The 16,949-nt window shown below is 42.3% G+C and overlaps 1 protein-coding gene across 2 annotated transcripts in view; it reads right to left on the bottom strand.

Moving 5' to 3' along the window:
* Positions 1–1,883: 1,883 nt before the first annotated feature.
* Positions 1,884–16,949, bottom strand: part of CHCHD3 (coiled-coil-helix-coiled-coil-helix domain containing 3) — a 272,832-nt gene continuing 257,766 nt past the window's right edge. For both annotated transcript variants that reach the window (XM_075599346.1, XM_075599347.1), the window contains 2 exons: positions 15,881–16,016; positions 1,884–2,408 (listed from right to left, as the gene is read on the bottom strand). In XM_075599346.1, coding sequence (XP_075455461.1) covers positions 2,385–2,408; positions 15,881–16,016 — 160 coding nt within the window. In that variant the 3' untranslated portion in view covers positions 1,884–2,384. The remainder of the gene's footprint in view (positions 2,409–15,880; positions 16,017–16,949) is intronic.

The following is a 16,949-nucleotide window of genomic DNA, read 5'->3' on the forward strand; positions in this document are numbered from 1 at the left end:
TGGCCTCCCAGCTACAAATCTGAAGATTGATGCAAACCAACAGCACAGGCGTTTTGTAGGCAATAGACTTTGATAAATAGACCCCTCGTGTTTCTTAAAATGTAGGTTTACTTTGTAGATATATTATGTCTGGGTCACTGGGTTAATGAATCACTGGGTTAATGAGCTGGATTAACCGATCGTTTAAGAAATGGTTTCATGGAAGTAAAATCAGTGATTTACTGCAGTGTATATGAACCAACATGAGCCAATGACTAAGGGGACTGAATGGCTTTGTGGCTCAGACCCTGGCCCAATAAAGTGAATTTTTAGTTGGGTAATCCTGTTTACAACAAAGATCCAAACATGAAATCCAGTATCAGTTCTTTGTGACCTTATCGCCATTATTAAAAATACAATTTTACACCATCATTCTTATTTTCCTACTGTATATTGCTGGATGCAAGTGGAACTGCAGCAGTCTGTAAATATGCTAAACTCGAAGCAGTACAGCTCCATGTGCTGTGTCCATCTGACAACATCTTCGTATAAGGACATGTATTTAGGCGGATGAGTGGCAAAGTTGGTCTCTGGTCTTGTATAATAAGCCTATAGGTTAAATTCCTCCACTTAAGATTGTGTTGATTTTGATTAAATGACACTGGCCGGGAGGACTTAAGCCAAGATGCGGGAAATCGCACGTGATCTGACTTTCAAGTCAATGGAAATGACGGCCAGATGAGACACGATGACTCGTATTGTGGCTTTGTGACGCCCGCCCAGTATCTGCCAGAGTTTAAAGCACAGGCTTTAAAAATGTGCATCTCAATTTCTTAAAATTAATGGGGAAAAAAACAACTCTTGAAATATGATGGATAAAAACACTACTGGCTCCAACCTGTAAACACACTTCTGTCCACACGTCATCAATATGGGATGTTTGCTGAACAAACCTTACTGTCGTAACAGCTTCATCTTGATCAGTCCGACATCTTTTAAGCCAGAGGTGCTCCAACTCCAGTCCAACAGGTCAGGTTTTCTAGATATCCCAGCTTCAGCACAGGTGGCTCAATGAGAAGCTCAGATTGAGCCACCTGTGCTGAAGCAGGGATTTCCTGAAAACCTCAGCTATTGGGACAGCTGGAGGACAGGAGGTAAGCACCCCTGCTTTAAGCCACCACAGTAGCTTTTGGTATTCAGCTTTCCATGTTGGTTGAGTTTAGCAAAATGTAAAAACATTTCCATTCAGAAAGCTCATTGAGGGAAGCTCCTTTTATATACTTGGTCACCAAGTATCAGTATAATATGTCACCTTAGTGGATTTTAGGTGTTGCTTGTGGATATGATCCCATTATAGGACGGGAGCCCGATATCACCGCTTGCTCCAAAAACCTATGTATTCATATGGACTAGAATTTGTATTTAATATGACAGATGGTTAAAATGGTCCTTTCCAGTTGTAAAGATGATAGGACACCAACAAATATAAAGTCCTCTAACGATAATATAATTCCTGACTTCTCTAAATACAGTAACATTCATAATCAGACGCCCTTATCAAGGTCACAGGAAATCCAGATATTAATAAGACACACTTCCTAACTAATGAATGGTGATAAAAAGATGTCACCATAGGTGTCTCTAATTAGGAAGGACTATCCCAGTCAAAACAAAACACAACAAACAGGGGGCGGGGAGGGGGGAAACAGACTGCAGCAGATCAACATGAAGTACTACAGTTTATTTACCCAAAATCCAGATAGAAAAATAATTGAAACAAAAAATGAAATGTCCTAATAGCATTCTGGGTTAATAGGAAATGCCTTTTGGTGCTTTGCAGGAAATAAAAGAAAGCCTGTCATGGTTATTATAAGTAGCAAAGAAGGTACAGTCTGAGCCGGAAATCACCTTTAGAAAATATATTTATTTTTCATCTTTGGAATCCAGGTGTAAATCCCACAATTAGGGCACAGGTGTCGATATGCAACAGTCTAGTACAATACGAGATAACAAAGCTGCAATTTCAAGCTGTTCTTAAATAAAAGCATCAACCACATAATTTTAACAAAGAGGCTAACGGTTACATTTGAATTAGACCAAAACAAACATGATAATTTAAAGTATGGAAATAAAACCATCCAACAGTCAGAAGACCATGCAGTGCCAACAACGGTGTAGATCAGGGGTAGTGAGCTACCGATTGAGCCACCTGTGCTGAAGCCGGGATATCCTGACATGTTGGTAGTTCTTGAGGACTGGGGTTGACTACCTCTGGTGCAGATTAACGGTGCTTTTCTCTTTCTCCCATTCCTTTCAGCATCTTTTTGTGGCCTCCCGTTAAAACGTGCGCAGACGCTCCTTTGTCAAAAATCGCAGTGTGGCTGGGCCTCGAGGGGATGGAGGCGTTACCCACCTCTTCCAAGCAGGCTCTGATTAAAAGAGAAAAAGAAAATAAGTCAAATACAAACGCATTTAGTTCTGTGATTGGCAAACTTGGCGATTAAGAACGCCTTCCCTACCGATCCCTACTCAACACCGTCTCCATGAAACATTTCAGTTGCTTTATAACAACAGCTCTTTACAAATGTACTTTACTTGCTTTCCTGTCCGAGCATTACAAACAAATTCACATTATCCTAGTGTTTCTGTAACGCTCCATACATTACGCACCACGCACCACGCACCACGCAGAGGGTAAGTTCTCTGGGGCAGGGGTTCTTTATTCCTAATGTTTATATCTATGTTTAGTACACGTGTCCCTTTACTGCTCATTTTGTAATGTTTACACTGCAAAGCGTTAAGTACATGGTTGAAGCTACAGTACATAAATACAAAGATACATACAAGAGGTCTAACCGTGTGGCATGGACACTCTCTAAGGCAGGATACCATAGTCAGAAGGAATCATTTATACGCGAACTATCATTCCATAAAGGTGCTATTCATTAAACATATAGGTTGTAGTTACAGTTTATTGCCCACTTGGCTTAGTAGCCAACTTTCTAGAAGCCAGTAAAAAAAAAAAAAACATTTAAAATCTTAACATACTGTAAAGTTTATACATACCGACGTCTATATGTGACTTAATAACTCAATGTTTCATTTGTCCAAGATGTTTCTTTAATAAAGCCAGTGTACATATTACAGATAAATGTCCCTGTACACTAGCTTTTGGGATTCTTCTAAACTTTCAACAGTTGCCTATAATTGTTTTTATAGGCTGAAGGAGGGGCCGATCGCCTAAAGGCAGGGACTCTGAGAACAATGACACTGACTGAAGGAGGAGCCGATCGCCTAAAGGCAGGGGCTCTGAGAACAATGACACGGACTGAAGGAGGGGCCGATCGCCTAAAGGCAGGGGCTCTGAGAACAATGACACTGACTGAAAGAGGGGCCGATCTCCTAAAGGCAGGGGCTCTGAGAACAATGACACTGACTGAAGGAGGAGCCGATCTCCTAAAGGCAGGGGCTCTGAGAACAATGACACGGACACTGACTGAAGGAGGGGCCGATCTCCTAAAGGCAGGGGCTCTGAGAACAATGACACTGACTGAAGGAGGGGCCGATCTCCTAAAGGCAGGGACTCTGAGAACAATGACACGGACACTGACTGAAGGAGGGGCCGATCGCCTAAAGGCAGGGGCTCTGAGAACAATGACACTGACTGAAGGAGGAGCCGGTCGCCTAAAGGCAGGGACTCTGAGAACAATGACATGGATACTGACTGAAGGAGGGGCCGATCGCCTAAAGGCAGGGACTCTGAGAACAATGACACTGACTGAAGGAGGGGCCGATCGCCCTAAGGCAGGGACTCTGAGAACAATGACACTGACTGAAGGAGGGGCCGATCGCCTAAAGGCAGGGGCTCTGAGAACAATGACACTGACTGAAGGAGGAGCCGGTCGCCTAAAGGCAGGGGCTCTGAGAACAATGACACTGACAGAAGGAGGGGCCGATCGCCTAAAGGCAGGGGCTCTGAGAACAATGACACTGACTGAAGGAGGGGAGCCTGGTTTTTGACCCTAGCGTCAGCTCCTTGTGACCTTGGGCAAGTCACAATCTCTCTGAGTATGTAGGCATATTTTTATTTATATAGGGCCCATCGTGTACTCAGCACTTTACAAAAGAGACAATTACAGTACAGGGAGTTATAATACAGTAAGTGCAACAAACAAAATGAGATAATAGGAAAGGAAATCCCTGACCAGGAGAGCTTACAATCTAAGTGGTATGGTGGGAGACTTACAGAGGCAGCTGGTGAGGGAATAAGTGCAGTAGATGGCAGTGCTTGGTTAGTAGGAGTGACTGTGTGTGTGGGACAATAGAAATGAGTCCACTCTAGGTTATTGAGATGCTTAATTTAAAGGAGCAATCCATGCAATATTCTACATGTACGTTAAACCCCCCCCCCCCCGATGTTATAGTATTAGATAATACTACATTTTCTTTTTCAATTAAATTCTTATTGCCATTTTTAAGCATCCTTCGATTTCTATAGCAGGTTTTAGCCCACCTGCCCAGCAGAGCAAGATCTGTGCAACACTTTCATGTTTGTGAGAATTTGTTGCCAATATTCCCAGCAGTTTCAGCTACAAATTGTAACAATAGGCAATGTTACTGTAGTAATATAAGAATATAATATACAGTTTTAAAACCTTCTATAGAGATCAAAGGATTATCAGTATAATAAAACTAATTAAAAATGGCATTAAGAGTCAAATTAAAAAAAAAAGGTACTAAGTATTATCTAATACTACAGAACTGATTTCTTTATAAACACACATATAGTACATTGCTTAGATTGCTCCTTTAAGGGAGCCCCGTCACCTCTTTTGTGAAAGCCAAAAGAGTTGATGAGGTCACCAGAGCTTGGTTGTGGATACCAAAAGAATTTAGAATATGAAGAAGAGTTTGATCAACAGTATCGAAGGCCGCAGAGAAATAGAGTATGATACGTAGGGGAAATAACCATAGGATTTTGCTTCATGTAAATCATTGGCTATTTTAGTGTGCGCAGGGTCCGTCCGTTGGGTGAGCTGTACGTAAACCAGACTATAAAGGGTCCAGGAGGGCAAGGGAATGAAGACAATTGATCATATGGGAGAACACAGGACGTTCTAGTAGTTTGGAGGCAAAGTTAGGCTTCGTCCATGGTTCTTGCTGGCGTGCGGAGGCGCGCTGAGGGAAAGCGGGTGCTTTCCCTGGCCTTAGACAGCGCGCCGTCCGTGGGCGTGTCGGCGGGCGGGCCAGTGACGTCACGGAGCTGGTTCGCCCTCATTGGGCGAACCGCTCACGTGACCGGCCCTGCGCTTCGGCAAGCGGGAACATTTTTACATTTTCCTAAGACCTACGCTTCCGCAAGCATGCGGAAGCGTAGGCGAGCCCTACTAAAGCCGCTCTCATTGCGGCTGTAGGGGCTCAGTGCCGAGCGGAAGCGCGCCTCCGCCCGCAAGCACTAAACATGGACGCGGCCTTAGTCGGGCACACAGGGCCTAGGTTGTTTGAGAATAGGTGTGACCACGGCATGCTTAAAGGAGGGGAAAGTGGCAAAGGACAGGGAGGAGGTGATGTGGGTGAGAATGGGAACTAAAAGAGGAGCAAGAGTTCTGATAAGGTATGAGGGGATGGGATTAAGGGGGCATGTGGTAGAAGAGACAATCATTTTAGATACTTCCAAGCTAAATCTTCAAGGTCTTTGTTTTAGAGGTTTATAACAGGGTCAGAGAAAGCAGATGAGGTTTTTGTTTGCAGCAAAGGGAACAATTTGGGATTTTTACTCTTCAAACCAAGTTGCCCACAGGTTTAAATAAAATGGTGGAATTACCTCCTTTTTAAAATGTAATCTGAAATGTTTTTAGATTATATATTTATTGCTTTTTACTTATATTCTATATGGTATCTTGACTTTTGGTACTGTATATTATAATTGTATTTATGCAACATTAAATTCCAAATGTGAAATTTATTATTTATGAATTCTATGTATAGCTTTAATCAGGAGTTTATTATATATTAATACATATTTAAATATAACCATTTTTAATATATCATGTAAATTCAAGTATGTAGAGCTTTATATTATTCAGGTAGGTTACCTCTTATGTTAAGTATACTGTATACATTTATATTTTTGCATGGTTTTATATTTTTCTTAATTCTTTGTGCGATGAGAATAAATTGCTAATATTGTGGTGCCTCTTGAAAAAAGTGTTATGGTTAATTACTATACGAGGGGCGAGGTATATATAGCAGTCCATGCTTCTTTGATCAGCTGATTCCCTGAAGTGTAGTGACGTGAAACGCGTAAACTAGACACAACGTAACACCTCAACCCGGAAGTGCATCCCGGATAGACGCAGCCACGAGTTTGTGTGCGCGTCATTGTAATGAGCACTTCCGGGTTACTGCCAATACCTCTATTAGGAGAACTGCTGTGGTGTCACAGTTACTGTTTATATATGTACGTTTTTACGTGCGTCTGTTCTATATAGAATTTTCTGCATACTTATTTCTGCACTCTCTATTTACTGGACGTATCCATTCAAAGGTATACCTTGAATTCTGCAACAGATGCTAGGCTGTACAAGTTGCGCTATTTGTCATCGTGCTAAAAGCGTCTGAAACAAACACTGCTTTGAGTACTTGTTAAAGGCTCGTATCTGAAGAGCTAATGCTGTATTGATTCCACAACTGTGCTGATCAGGGCTGAATTATAAAGCAGCATAGTAGTATTATAGAACATAATATATTGTACTATAATACTGTAGTATTATCACATCTTAACATACAGTAAACCAATTTAGTAGCCCTGTATTTTTCAAATTTAGACCATTACTATGCAATTTGAAGTAACGTGATCAGAATGAAAAAGGAAACACAAAAGCAATTTGCTAAATGAATGTATATATACACTCTGAATGTGATAAGTGGGACGGCAATAACGATATATACTGCATTAGAACCAGGAGCAACGAAACCTAACTATACTGGAAGAGTCCCAAACGGATTATTATGAACATAATTGGCAGCAGTTGGATAGGTTATGAGAGCTCAACTCCAGTCCTCAAGCCCCCCCAAACAGGTCAGGTTTTCAGGATATCCCAGCTTCAGCACAGGTGGCTCAATCAGCTGCTCAATTGAAGTCGAAGACTGAGCCTCTGATTGAGCCACCTGCGCTGAAGCAGGGGTATCCTAAAAACCGGACCTGTTCGGAGCCCTTGAGGACTGGAGTTGGCCAGCCAATGACTGAGCCACTGTTCGAGCCACCTGTGCTGAAGCAGAGATATCCTTAAAACCTTACCGATTTTTTCTTTTTGGGGGGTGGAGGGGGGGAACTTGACTGGAGTTGAGCACTCCTGGAGGACCTGGTGTCGTCTGTGACTGAGCCACTGATTGAGCCACCTGTGCTGAAGCAGGGACTGATTGAGCCACCTGTGTTGATGCAGGGACTGATTTAGCCACCTGTGCTGATGCAGGGACTGATTTAGCCACCTGTGCTGAAGCAGGGATATCCTAGAAACAAACCTAACCTGTTGGGGGGGGGGGGGGGGAGGGAAGGATGGTGTTTGATGACTCGAGTTGAGCACCCCTGGAAGATCTTACGTTGCCACTTCTGATACTGATCACCCATCAAAGCTTTAGCAGCGCAGATGATTCAGAATCACACGCATTTAAGATGTTAGTCGCATGCCTGGAAAGCCGTTCCCCTGCACTTCTCTGCGGAGGGGAGAGTGAAGATTAAAAACCAGAGATACCATCTGAGCGAGAAGGCAGGAAGAGATTAAAAAAAGTAGATACGGGTGAAAGGGAGGTATGGGGAGGGGGGAGGGAGAGAGAATGGTCAATAAATTCAATTTCAGAAACGCAGAAGAATGTGCTCAGGATGAGGGCGCGTACACATTGATCTCGCCAGAGAATCCGATTGGCTGAATACAGTTCCCCAATCTCTGGATCCAATTTATTACCCTCTCCCTTCCAGCAAACACTGTTCTTTGTGAAACTTTCCAACATTGCAATAAAGTTGGTATATTAAGGGAAGTAGAGCTTTTTGCCGTCAGGGTCAGACTTCATCAATTCATCTCTATTGCATTCAGCAACTCGTGATGTTCACCCCTTCACTGCCACAGGGGCCTACAACACATTGCAGAGCAAGGGAGTGAACCTCAAGGGGTTAAACTAACCATCTGGGTCCTGAAAAATATATTACAAGAAGGCAAAGTCTTAATTATTTCAGTGTAATTTGACGAACGTCAGGTAAATTAGAGTGAATTTCCCCCACCCCCATCCCTGCCTTTGTGGTGGTAATACTGTATGTAAATGCACTTTTACCATTTTGCTTGTTTATATGGATGATCAAATAAAATATTTGGAGTTTTCAGGAATGCTGGAACACGGTTCTGTTTCCACGATGATCCTCGCTGCGGAATATGTTGGCAATTCACAGATAAATAATAATGATAATCACATATTGGTGAAGGTGGTAACCGGCTCTGAGTGATCCATTAACAAATCAAAGGCTACTGTAGGACTCTGTTACTATGGGCAACCAAGTGCCTCTAACCTAGATAAATATATGCTCTACCTGTAAATATATTGATAAACCGAGCTCAGTGTATGTATGTAGGTTCCCTTTAAGATGATTACTATCACAGGGTTTGAGAACCATTCAAATAGAGGTAATGGTAATATATTATAAAACAAATGGAGCAAGTTACATAGAATTTGATGGCGGATCAGAACCACTTGTTTCCGCCTAGTCTTCCCATTTTCCTATCTGCTGTACAATCTCAGACCTGATTTGATCCATGGATTTCTTATCTATTTTCCAACTGTTTATTTTGTGCATTTTTAAGATGGGGTACAACATAAAAAATAAGGGAGGGCATTAGACTTCCATAATAGGGGAAAAACTACATACATATGATGGGGCTATGACAAGGAGGAACTTATCTGGATCACCAATACACCAAAAGGAACTTGTACTCGTATAAACCCAACAGGCATCAGCACACTAGTACCCGAGATAATTCTTTGGGCAGTTTATATAACGGGGCCAACCAGGGACCTGGCATTAGAGATGAGTCCAGGACCTAGCTAATCATGGAGAATAATAGGGACCATAAAAAGTTTATGAGGGGACAGAAGTACTAGATGTGGGAGAAGGACCAGTTTTTATGATCTAAAACATAAGGGAGAAGAGGACTGATCAAACTTATGCAAACAGGCCAGCGTCCAATACCACCAGTCCAGGAGTGTATATGCATCTTCCTTTATTAGGGTGCATATGGAGCTCTTGGAAGCTGCCTCACATATGTCATTTCAGTCCTCTAACTCCTGGATCTCACCCAGTTCCTCTTAAACACAAGAGAACATTTAGTTTCACTATCTGGGGAAAGCACAATGCAATATAATACAGAAATGAGCCCTTTATCCAGATATTGGGTGTTAGAAAGGGACTCAAAATAGGTGGAAGTGGGGAGAACCTCCTTTGACATAATTGTCAAAATTAAGTGTTTTATTTGTAGATAACAAAAAACTTCACTGCGAGGTACAGTGATTGAGATTTCTCCGAGTTTGGTGAACGTGAGAATACAGTCTCTATAAAAGTAGATTCCTAACCCTGGTAAAGCCCGCGGCCATCCAGGCCTCAAATACCCCACCCAGCATGCCTGGTTCATATATTGGTTTGCGAAACAGAGGTGCCATGTCGGAGCTGGGGGTGGTCAGCTTGTATTTAAATTTAAGCTGGTCACAGGTTGAGAGGGAGCACCGGGAGGTCTGTCGGCCTTATGGAGCCATAATTGTGGGTCAATCTCAGCTGGCTGGCATTTCAAGTGTTCAATCTCGAGCTCAATTCATTCAGAACCCCTTCAGTCTACATCTGCATCGCTCCATAGGCAGACGTTTGAAAGGATTCCCCAAGAACTGCTCCCCTCTCCACAGAACCAGCATGCTAAGGGTTAAAACCTGTGATTTCTTGCTGCAATGTGTTTCAACCCCACCCCCTGCAGTGTTTATGACTGGGGAAAGGAATTTCAAAGCCCAGCTGAATTAATTCAGAACCCCTTCAGTCTGCATCTGAGTCCCCCAAAGGCCAGTCAAAGGCAGTCACCGTTTGCTGCTGTTCGGTATTGTTACAGCTGCTCTATTGCTTGTTAAACTCACCAACCCCCCTCATCCCCTGTACCCAATATCTACTTAATGTACCTATAGATTGTAAGCTCCTTGAGGCAGGGCCTCTTCTAACACATTGAAGGTCTTATCCTACCTCTTCTAACACAATTTTAATCCGGTCTGTAAATGTTACTTTTGCCCATAATCATATCTTTGTCCATTAAATATCTGTAAAACTGAATGTGTATAACCTTTGTTCATTTAATGCAACCATTTATTATTATAACTTTGGCTTTTCCTGTGTAACAAAATAATTGTATTTAATTTGTAGTTGTTCTCAAGTGGACTGTAACGTATTGTGATGCCCCCTTAAGTGGAGGCCTGTATTTACTTTAAAAATAAAGGATGATGGTGTTTCTATTGGAATTCCACACCAATAATTGAGAGTTGGGAAGAAACATAGTATGTGAACAGATTAGGCAACATTAGACCTCCCATGTTAATGGGGTGTTGAAGTATTGACAGCTTCACCCTTGGGTGCCTCTGACCCCATATAACAACTTGAGATAGAGGGCTGGAGGTTTCTTGGGTTACCCAGGGAGGGGGGAGGGTGGAGAGGAGGGGGAGGGGGAGCATCATCGGGACTGATATCTGAATAGATATACAATTCTTTGTAACAGATTCATTTTGATGGCTATTATTCTTCCCAAACCAGGAGATGTTCTACCTACTCGAAGTCCTTATTTAGTGTTTTAATGAGCTGGGCATAATTGGTTTTATAGAGGGACGAGAAGGATTTTGTGATGGCGACCCCTAGATAAGCCATGGATTTCTTTTATATTTAGGATTTAGGATTTAGCCTTACGTCTACCCTAAGCATTTTTAAATTCACTTACGTATTAGCACTTGCCACCTCTGTCCGGAGGCGATTCCACAAATCCACCACCCTTTCACTTTATTAGTTCCTCGCACGTTCCCTGAGCCTGCCACCCCCCAGTTTCAGAGCAGGGCCTCTTGCCCTAGCACTTCTGTCTCTGAATATCCTCTTGTTCTAACCCCTCTCTCCTAGCTTTCTTTTTTTACTGTTGCTGGCATTTTTCAGATTTCCAGAAATGGTAAAACAAAATCTATTTTAATTTTTAGAAACTACATTTGACGTTGAGATTTTTCCTTCTAATCACATACTGTACTTCTGCGTTAAATCCTTCAGCAATTTTCCATTATAGAGAAATAAGGATAGCTCTGTCACTGTGAATCTTCTACTGAATAACGTGCAACTTAAATCCTGCAGCATTCTTAGCTTATTTCAGTTTGATTAATAAACCGGTATAAAATGCTTTGTGTATTGTACATTCAATGGAGTTCTTTTGTGCTTTTCTGTAGCTAGTTGTACATGCCTGGCACAAGCTGAAGAACGCACCTGAATAGACCTGAAAGCTTGCACTCTTTTTAAACACCAGTTGGTCACTAAAGATAGAGATATTTTCTATTCTTTTTTTTCTCTACTCTAAGAGCTGACACGCTATCATCCTCTACCAGGGGAAGTTCACAAGTCCACAGCCTTAAACAAGCCATCCCCTTCTCTATACTGCAAGTGGCTGCCCTTGAATGTTAATGTAATCTTTAATGCAAGACGCTGTATGAAAGGTTATACTGTAGGTAGAATGCAATTGATTTAGGTCTATCATGAAATACGGGGATTCTTCCTTTCAACCTCACTACCAGATCACACTGCATAGCATCACTGGGATTCTCAGGGATTCCCTAACCCTCTAACAACAGGTAACTACAATACATTATAAAGCCCTTCTCCTGGAATGTATTGCTATTCCTAGTTTCAACAGAACGACTGACAAGTGACTGGCGGTTCTTTAACCCCCTATCTCCCAGAGGAGCCAGCAATGGATTACAGAGACTCAGGAGAACGTAAGCGATTGTAGGTCCCTTGACTCTTATGCTGACAAAGGAATCGGAAATGTACTGCCATGCATTGTAGACACCTCTGGCAGCAAAGGGGTTAAGCAGACTGAAGATGGGGATCTGACAGACGCTACAGAGCAACTGGCTTTCAGGAGCTTATTATTCATCCCAGAGGGTAGAAACCATCATCATGCTCCGAGAGGTACTTACCTTCACCACTTAAGTTGCCCCTTCTCCCAGTGTGTACAACCAGGAAGCAAGGATTACAGATAACATACAGCATACAGGGGAGGACAGGGAGGACTTACTGTACAATCAGGAAGCAAGGATCACAGATAACATACAGCAGACGGGGGAGGACAGGGAGGACTTACTGTACAACTAGGAAGCAAGGATCACAGATAACATACAGCAGACGGGGGAGGACAGGGAGGACTTACTGTACAACCAGGAAGCAAGGATCACAGATAACATACAGCATACGGGGGAGGACAGGGAGGACTTACTGTACAACCAGGAAGCAAGGATCACAGATAACATACAGCAGACGGAGGAGAGGACAGGGAGGACTTACTGTACAACCAGGAAGCAAGGATCACAGATAACATACAGCAGACGGAAGAGGACAGGGAGGACTTATTGTACTTATAGTTTCCCCTTGTTAAACAAAATATAACTACTCTACGGGTGGCCAATTTCAGCCCTCAAGGGTCACCAACAGTTCAGGTTTTAAGAATATCCCTGCTTCAGCACAGGTGGCTAAATCAGTGGCTCAGTCGTTGACTGAGCAACCTGTGCTGTAGCAAGGATATCCTTAAAACCTGACCTGTTGGTGGCCCTTGAGGACTGGAGTTGGCCGCCCCTGCTCTACTCTTTATTGGAGGGTAAGGGTGAAAAACGCAGCACTAACCGAAGCAAAGATCACAAGGTGGCCCGTAAAAAAGATATTTATTGAAGTCTCAGACTCACGGAACAAACAAATGCGCACACCTACACGTTTCGCGCTGCAAGTGCACTTTAGCAAGGTGATAAAGCGCGCTTGCAGCGCGAAACGCGTAGGTGTGAGCATTTGTTTGTTCCGGGAGTCTATGAGACTTCAATAAATATCTTTTTTAACGGGGCCACCTCGTGATATTTTGCTTCGGTTAGTGCTGCGTTTCCCCACCTTACCCTCTGGATTCATCGCTGCGGATTGCACTGCTGGGACTGGCTGGGACTCATGAAGGACGGACGGCATAAACAAAGGAAGATCAAGAAACTTGTTATTTAGTCCTTGCATACTGCCGTGGATATACCTTGTTATAGTGATTATTGCAATCATTGTGAGTACTGCGGTATGTCTCACTAGCTATGAACTCTATTACATTGGTGTCACATATGACCGTTTCAAATGCCTGTTTAAACCCAATTCAAAGCCACCCAGCCTGCAATCATTACACTGCATTATTGTGCCTGGGAGGGTTTTTCAGCTGAGCACCATTTTCTGGACTTTACTTCTACTACTGTTTATCGGGAATGTTCAAATTGTTATACATTAAAAAGAGAAGGAACCCGTATCTGCATTTACTTATTTGTAGATTACCTGGAAAGGAAACAGCACGGAGGATACAAGCGAACTACCAAGAGAAGGACACAGAGCCGACACTGACGGAATCGCAAGCGTTACATGCTGCATTGTGCACTATGTCGGTATTTTTTAATGACCATTCACTATACCTGTATTGTACCAAGGCCATTTGAAACAATGTATCTAATGACCTGAAGCTCCCGTACGTCTTTGCAATTCTTTATATGATGGTACAATTGTATTTATTAGCACTGTAATAAAGTCACTTGTGCATTTGGAAAAGGCATTTACCCAATGACTTTAGAGGTCTGATTTTACGAATCACGTGCTCCCCTCTGCCGCTGTTTGGACAGTGGTAATAGGAAGATGTAATATTTCAATGTAGCAGCTTAGTAGAACTTTGCACGCTTTATACATTGATTATCCCCTTATTGATGAAGCATGCCACAGATATTGGCTCGTAACTATTAGATTATGATATTGGTTCAATTACTTGACAAGAAATATATATATTTATTTAAAAAAAACAAAACATGATGGTTCCACACCGTCAGGGGGCCCTTGGAGTGCCCGACCCCATGACATACTGGCTACGTCTTGGGCACCAAAAAGGGTTAATCCCTGAAGTGCACGTTATACCGACAGGGCAATAAGGTGTTAAGTGGGTGGCTTTGGGAACAGTGAGAAAGAACTTTGATTGGTTCATCTCAACACGCTTTACTTCTCAAGAGGGGATTTACTGTATGGTATTCTCAAACTCCCTTGTTTCAGGGTTACAGGTCTCCCTTGTTCTAAAGAACCTGCATCGGAAATCAACATTCAAAGAGATGTTTAACACCTTTGAAAGTAATCCTTCATTAAAAACATAAGACAAGCACTAACATCATGCACACATTTTGTAATCTGGATGAAATGGAAACAAAAGCAATTGAAGCCAATCTTTTGAGGGGTAACACAGTAAGTGGGTCACCACCTTTAATATCCCATTTTTAAGACGACGACCTTTTAAGCAGGATTAGATTGGAAGCTCTCATAACGTTACATTTATGTCTTGATGCACTTATCCCATCTATATTATTAGGCTTCCTGTACTCAAACTGAATTGTAATGCACTGCGTACAAGGCTGGTGCTATAAGAATATACAGGTCAACCCCCTTATAACGCTGTGCTTGGGGTCCAAAGAATCACATGGCGTTATAAGCGGATCGCGTTAGAAAAAATGTACAATTGTATGCATTGTACAATAAACTATTTAAGATACCAATAATCGTGGTGTAAAGTATTCATAAATAAAAAAAATTGGGAGCTATGCTTGTATCGCGTTATAATGGGTTTGAGCTATATATATATACACAAGATTAAGGGGCACATGATCAAGTCCACTCCCATTCAAGTCAATGGGAGTTAACGCCAGAACAGGTGCGATTAGTTGCACCGGCTCTCGATGCATATGCCCCTAAAAGAGGGAGACAGTGCTTTATTTCCCAGGGTGCTCACTGCCATGCTATCTCTAACATCTTATGCAAACTCTTCCTTTATCTTCTAGGTATTCACTTAGTACCCACTGTCAGAGCACTGTCTATACTGCAGAAAAAAAAAAAACGTACAATTTGACTGTAAAGACTCATGAATATCACAGGCTTTATAGAAACTCGTTAGCACTTTGGGCACATCAATTAGGCAACTGTTGTTGCAGATAGAACATAAACAGCAACCGGTACAGATGTGGCAGGTGTCAATACCCTATTTAGCTTGGAATAACGTGCTAAAAAAGGGCGTATGTTAAGGAGATAACGCCAACATCACCAGTGTTTTCAAAAGCACAGTTAAACACACCAGTATTAACGCAATGCATCGGCATAACCGGAGAGGTAGCGTCTGCTACATCTCTACATGGCAACACTGTACCTTGTCTGCTGTACTGTGAGCAGGAGGGCAAGCCATTACATTGAGCAAGAAACCTACTATAGAGCCAACATGCAGTATGTGCTGTACAAATGTCCCATTATAAATCAATGGATGCTCTGGATGACAAATAATTGTATTAGCTATACAGGGATTTATTAGGTTTGTTTATTTATGTGCAAATATGAAAAGGGTCCGGCTGGTACTTTAAATGCATGAAAACAAACAATTTCATTATAATAACCCAGGGCACTTCTAAATCTAGCGTTTTTCTATTGACATGACAGATCTCATTTAGTAGACCAACAATCCTTCATTAAAAACATAAGACAAGCGGCAGTGATGTCCTTTCCTCCCCGGGATACAAAGCATAAAGAATGCAGTCCAACACTCACCTGTTTGGCACTGTTGACACACTGCAGGTACTGGCTGGCCAATGCAGAACAGCTTAGAGTCTGCTGTGGGTTCTGCTGATAACACTGGAGTATTTTACCCTGCAGATCAGCACAAACTGGATGAGCCTCGTATCTTCTGGGGGAAACAGAAGAGAGTGCATTTTGAATAAACCTTGGTCTGTATTGTCAGCATTTTCCTTATCAGACAAAAATACACACCACAGGAACTATTAAAAAACAAACAAACATGATTTTGTATTTAGCATCATTATCTGCATATCAATGTGTTCAGTCAACCCATTAGGCAATGCATTGCAGTCCTATCAAGCAGACAAAGGAATGGACAGCAGAACATTGTAAACAAATGATCAAATGTGCTTGTAAATAACATTCGCTGGTTGAATAATGTTTAATACTGAAGCACCAGTTACCTCAAATCAATATGGAAACCTGAGGAGTAGGAGGGAAGTGAAATGGTCTAGAGCAGGGGTGGGCAACTCCAGTCCTCAAGGGCCACCAACAGGTCTTCGGGATAGCCCTACTTCAGCACAGGTATCTCAATGAGCCACCTGTACTGAGGCAGGGATATCCTGAAAAACTGTTGGAAGCTCTTGAGACCTGGAGTTGCCCACCCCTGATCTAGAGCTTAAGGCACTGAATTAGACGGTCAACAACAAAAACGCTAGCCATGACTCCATCTATCCATGGTTGAACTCCATCAAGGGCAATGTATTGTGGGGGCTTGCTGAACAGGAAAAAGGTTGACAAAAGAGTTCATGCTCGTAACTTAGAGGTTGGCACGCTCGGGGAAAACCAGAGGCAGTATTTCTCTACTGAAAGGGTATTAGCTTGATGAAACATCTAGGAATAAGGTAGTGTCTGAGCCTACATTTCAGGCGCTAAAATAATTGGAATATTAATTGTAAGCTCTCCGGGATAACCATTTCCTTTGCTATTGTTTTATGTTTTCCCTGATTGTATTATAATTGTCCGTATTGCATGGTATTTTTGCCAAAGCGCTGAGTACATTGTTGTCTATATATAAATAAAAATATACATACAACTGCAT

Source organism: Ascaphus truei, chromosome 5 (genome assembly GCF_040206685.1).
Source record: "Ascaphus truei isolate aAscTru1 chromosome 5, aAscTru1.hap1, whole genome shotgun sequence".
NCBI classification, from domain to species: Eukaryota; Metazoa; Chordata; class Amphibia; order Anura; family Ascaphidae; genus Ascaphus; species Ascaphus truei.